At 48.7% G+C, this 2,999-nt stretch overlaps 1 protein-coding gene across 1 annotated transcript; it reads right to left on the reverse strand.

The window, feature by feature from the left end:
• Positions 1-2,081: 2,081 nt before the first annotated feature.
• DPPA5 (developmental pluripotency associated 5) lies at positions 2,082-2,999 on the reverse strand. The gene is made up of 3 exons (XM_010372210.1): positions 2,847-2,999; positions 2,586-2,765; positions 2,082-2,160 (listed from the first exon to the last, which is right to left on the reverse strand). Exons 1-3 carry the CDS (start codon positions 2,956-2,958, stop codon positions 2,102-2,104), a joined length of 351 nt encoding a protein of 116 aa, XP_010370512.1. The 5' UTR covers positions 2,959-2,999; the 3' UTR covers positions 2,082-2,101.

The raw sequence follows: 2,999 nt of genomic DNA on the forward strand, positions 1-2,999 counted from the left end.
GCCACCGTGCCTGGTTTTCCTTCAAAATCTTGAGCAGGAGCCAGGCTGAGTGGTCTAGGACCTTCCAGGCACAGTTCTCAGGGCTGGGGTGGGAGGAGGGTCAAAATGCCAACAGAGTATATGACTGATCCCTTGGTCTCCACTCCAAATAAACCTCAATAGTATGCCAAACGTACCTTTGTCTTCTCAGGGACCCATAAGCGGTATGGCATCTAATGGTCCCAGAAACTGCACCCAGGACTTCCAGGGGGTAGGAAAACAATGCATTTATGAGACTCATGGCCTTCCCTCTTTGAGTCTTCAATGATGAGAACCTTGGAGGATAGGACTGGAAGCTGGAGTCCCTCCTCCCTCAGAACCTGGAATAGAGGAGTCTACTCCAGTCATATACTTGAATTACTCCAGTCATATACTTGAATTACTCCAAGAATAGCCTGTAATTCAGATTCAAGAAATAATGCCCATTGTGTCAGACATTGTCTTAATACTTCACAGATTTAGGACATTGTCTTATCTCATTTAACCCTCACTGCAACCCAATGAGGTAGATATAATTATCTCCATATTACAGGTGGAGAACTGAAGCACAAAGGCTAACATATGCATGGTTTCCCCCGCTAATAAGTAGCTGAGCCAAGATTCAAACCCAGGTAGTCTAGCTGCTGTCCGTTTCTTACAACACTATCCTTAACCAGTATGTACTATACGATATTGCCCCTCTTAAGAAGAACAAAAAATCAACATCCCTGCCTTGGAGTTTAAATATTAGGAGTAAAGAGGAGGAAAATTAGCAGTTAACACTACCAGTTGAGTTTATGAATGCCATAAAGAAAAAACACAGCAGGTTAAGCTTTATTTTTAAGCTATATTTAAGCTAAGACTGTAGAGGAGAGGATCTCCCTCGAGTATGGACCACCTGGGAGAAGAGAACAAACACCTTCGAAAATCTGAGATTTGGGCCAGGCACAGAGGCTCACACCTGTAATCCCAGCTACTCGGGAGGCTGAGGCAGGAGAATTGCTTGAAATAGGGTGGGAGAGCCGGGGGTGGGGTGGGGTGGGGGAGCCGGGGGTGGGGCGGGGGTGGGGGAGGCTGCAGTGAGCCGAGATCGCTCCGTTGCACTCCAGCCTGGGAGATGAGAGCGAAACTCGTCTCCAAAAAAAAAAAAGAAAAAGAAAACAAAAAGACACACACAAAACCTGCTACACTGACAATGGTCCTGACTTCCCATATTTTTGTTGGAGACATTTGCTTTTCAGCTTATATACAAAATATCAACCTATTATAGGGTTGTTTTCAAGTGAGTCCAGGTCACTTGAGGCAATCATCACATCTCCCACAGGTTTTTAGTTCAGTGCTGCATCTCAGGACCCTAGCCAAGTGTGCCTTTTGACCCTCGTTTTGTCTTTGGAGGTTTTCAATTAAGGGTTAAGCTCAGGGCCACACCTCAGCTGTGCTTCAGAGAAATTTAAAGGTAGTACCTACAATCCATCAACCACATTTAACTATCAACTTATTTAAAACTTTTTTTTTTTTGACTTTTTATTATACTTTAAGTTCTAGGGTACATGTGCACAACGTGCAGGTTTGTTACATATGTATACTTGTGCCGTGTTGGTGTGCTGCACCCATCAACTCGTCAGCACCCATCAACTCGTCATTTACATCAGGTATAACTCCCAATGCCATCCCTCCCCCCTCCCCCCCATAATAGGCCCCGGTGTGTGATGTTCCCCTTCTCGTGTCCAAGTGATCTCATTGTTCAATTCCCACCTATGAGTGAGAACATGTGGTGTTTGGTTTTCTGTTCTTGTGATAGTTTGCTGAGAATGATGGTTTCCAGCTGCATCCATGTCACTACAAAGAACTCTTGTTTTTTAAAATGAGAAAAAATGAAAAAAAAAACACTTTTTTATTGGCAACCATCAAAGAGATATTCATAACAAGACTCAGAGCTAAGGGCAGAGACCCCTAAACAGATGGTTTTCCCTTAACTCTTTAGGCTGGAGCCGATTTTAAACCAAACTGAAGGAATCACTCCAGCTCTGGCCACAACCTAATCTCTGCACCCTGGCCTTCATTGCATTGGCTGGAAGCTGGTTCACTTCATCCAAGGGCCTAGTTCGAGGGCAGTCATGGCTTCCGCAAGTTTGAGCATCCCTGCACCAGAAATAGCAACAACGGCGTGAGTGTGGGGGAAGATAGTAAGCGCCCGGACTGTTCTCCGCCTCTTTCAGGGTTGGTTTACTGGGACTTCTGATTCAGGCGTTCTGGGCCTGAGAGTCAGGCCCAGAACCTCGTAAACCGAACCTACTCGGCCCATTCGAACATTCTCCAAGAAACTGAAGGGGGCAAGGAGACGGTTAAGATAGCTCAGATAACCCTGCCCAGTGGGCCCAGCATCGGCCGCCTCTCATTACAGTCTCACCCTTGGGTCTCCAAGACCGACGGCCGGCACTCTGGGGCCCCCACTCCCAAAGGGGTCTCGGGAAGGCCCAGACGCCAAGGGCATCCCTGGTGAGCAAGAGAGAGGAGAAAGACGAGAGCGCTGAAGGAGAGGCGTACCCAGTCCCCGGGCCTCTCACCTCGCTCCTGGCGCTGGCGGTGCCACTCAGCCATGGACTGGAGCATCCACTTGGTCCGGAGCTTGTACAAATAGGAACCGTAAACCACGACCTCGGTGAGGTCTGAAGACTCCAGAGCCTTCAGCTCGAGCATGGCCTTGCTCACCTGCTCGATGTAAGGGATTCGAGATCCGTCCGGGCCTGTTGGGGGAAAGAGGTGAGAGCCCCAGGCCGGCTGAGACTCCCGAGCCGGGGCAGCCCGCCAGTACTGGGCACACTCACCGAACATGGCTTTCAGCAGTCGCGTTTGGACCTGGAACACCTCTGGATCTTTCAGGTCTTCGGGAACTTTCACCCACGGCGGGATATTTCTACGTGCCGGGAGAGTTCCCATCTTATGACCCTTAGAACCAGAACCACGCTCTAGCGCACAGC

Source organism: Rhinopithecus roxellana, chromosome 4, assembly GCF_007565055.1.
Source record: "Rhinopithecus roxellana isolate Shanxi Qingling chromosome 4, ASM756505v1, whole genome shotgun sequence".
Taxonomy (NCBI): domain Eukaryota; kingdom Metazoa; phylum Chordata; class Mammalia; order Primates; family Cercopithecidae; genus Rhinopithecus; species Rhinopithecus roxellana.

Coding starts and splice junctions, on each gene's coding strand:
- DPPA5 (XM_010372210.1), bottom strand. CDS start 2,958: ATGGGAACTCTCCCGGCACGTAGAAATATCCCGCCGTGGGTGAAAGTT. Junction 2,766..2,846: donor ACTGCTGAAAGCCATGTTCG/GTGAGTGTGCCC, acceptor TTCCCCCAACAG/GCCCGGACGGATCTCGAATC. Junction 2,161..2,585: donor CCGCCAGCGCCAGGAGCGAG/GTGAGAGGCCCG, acceptor TTTCTGGTGCAG/GGATGCTCAAACTTGCGGAA.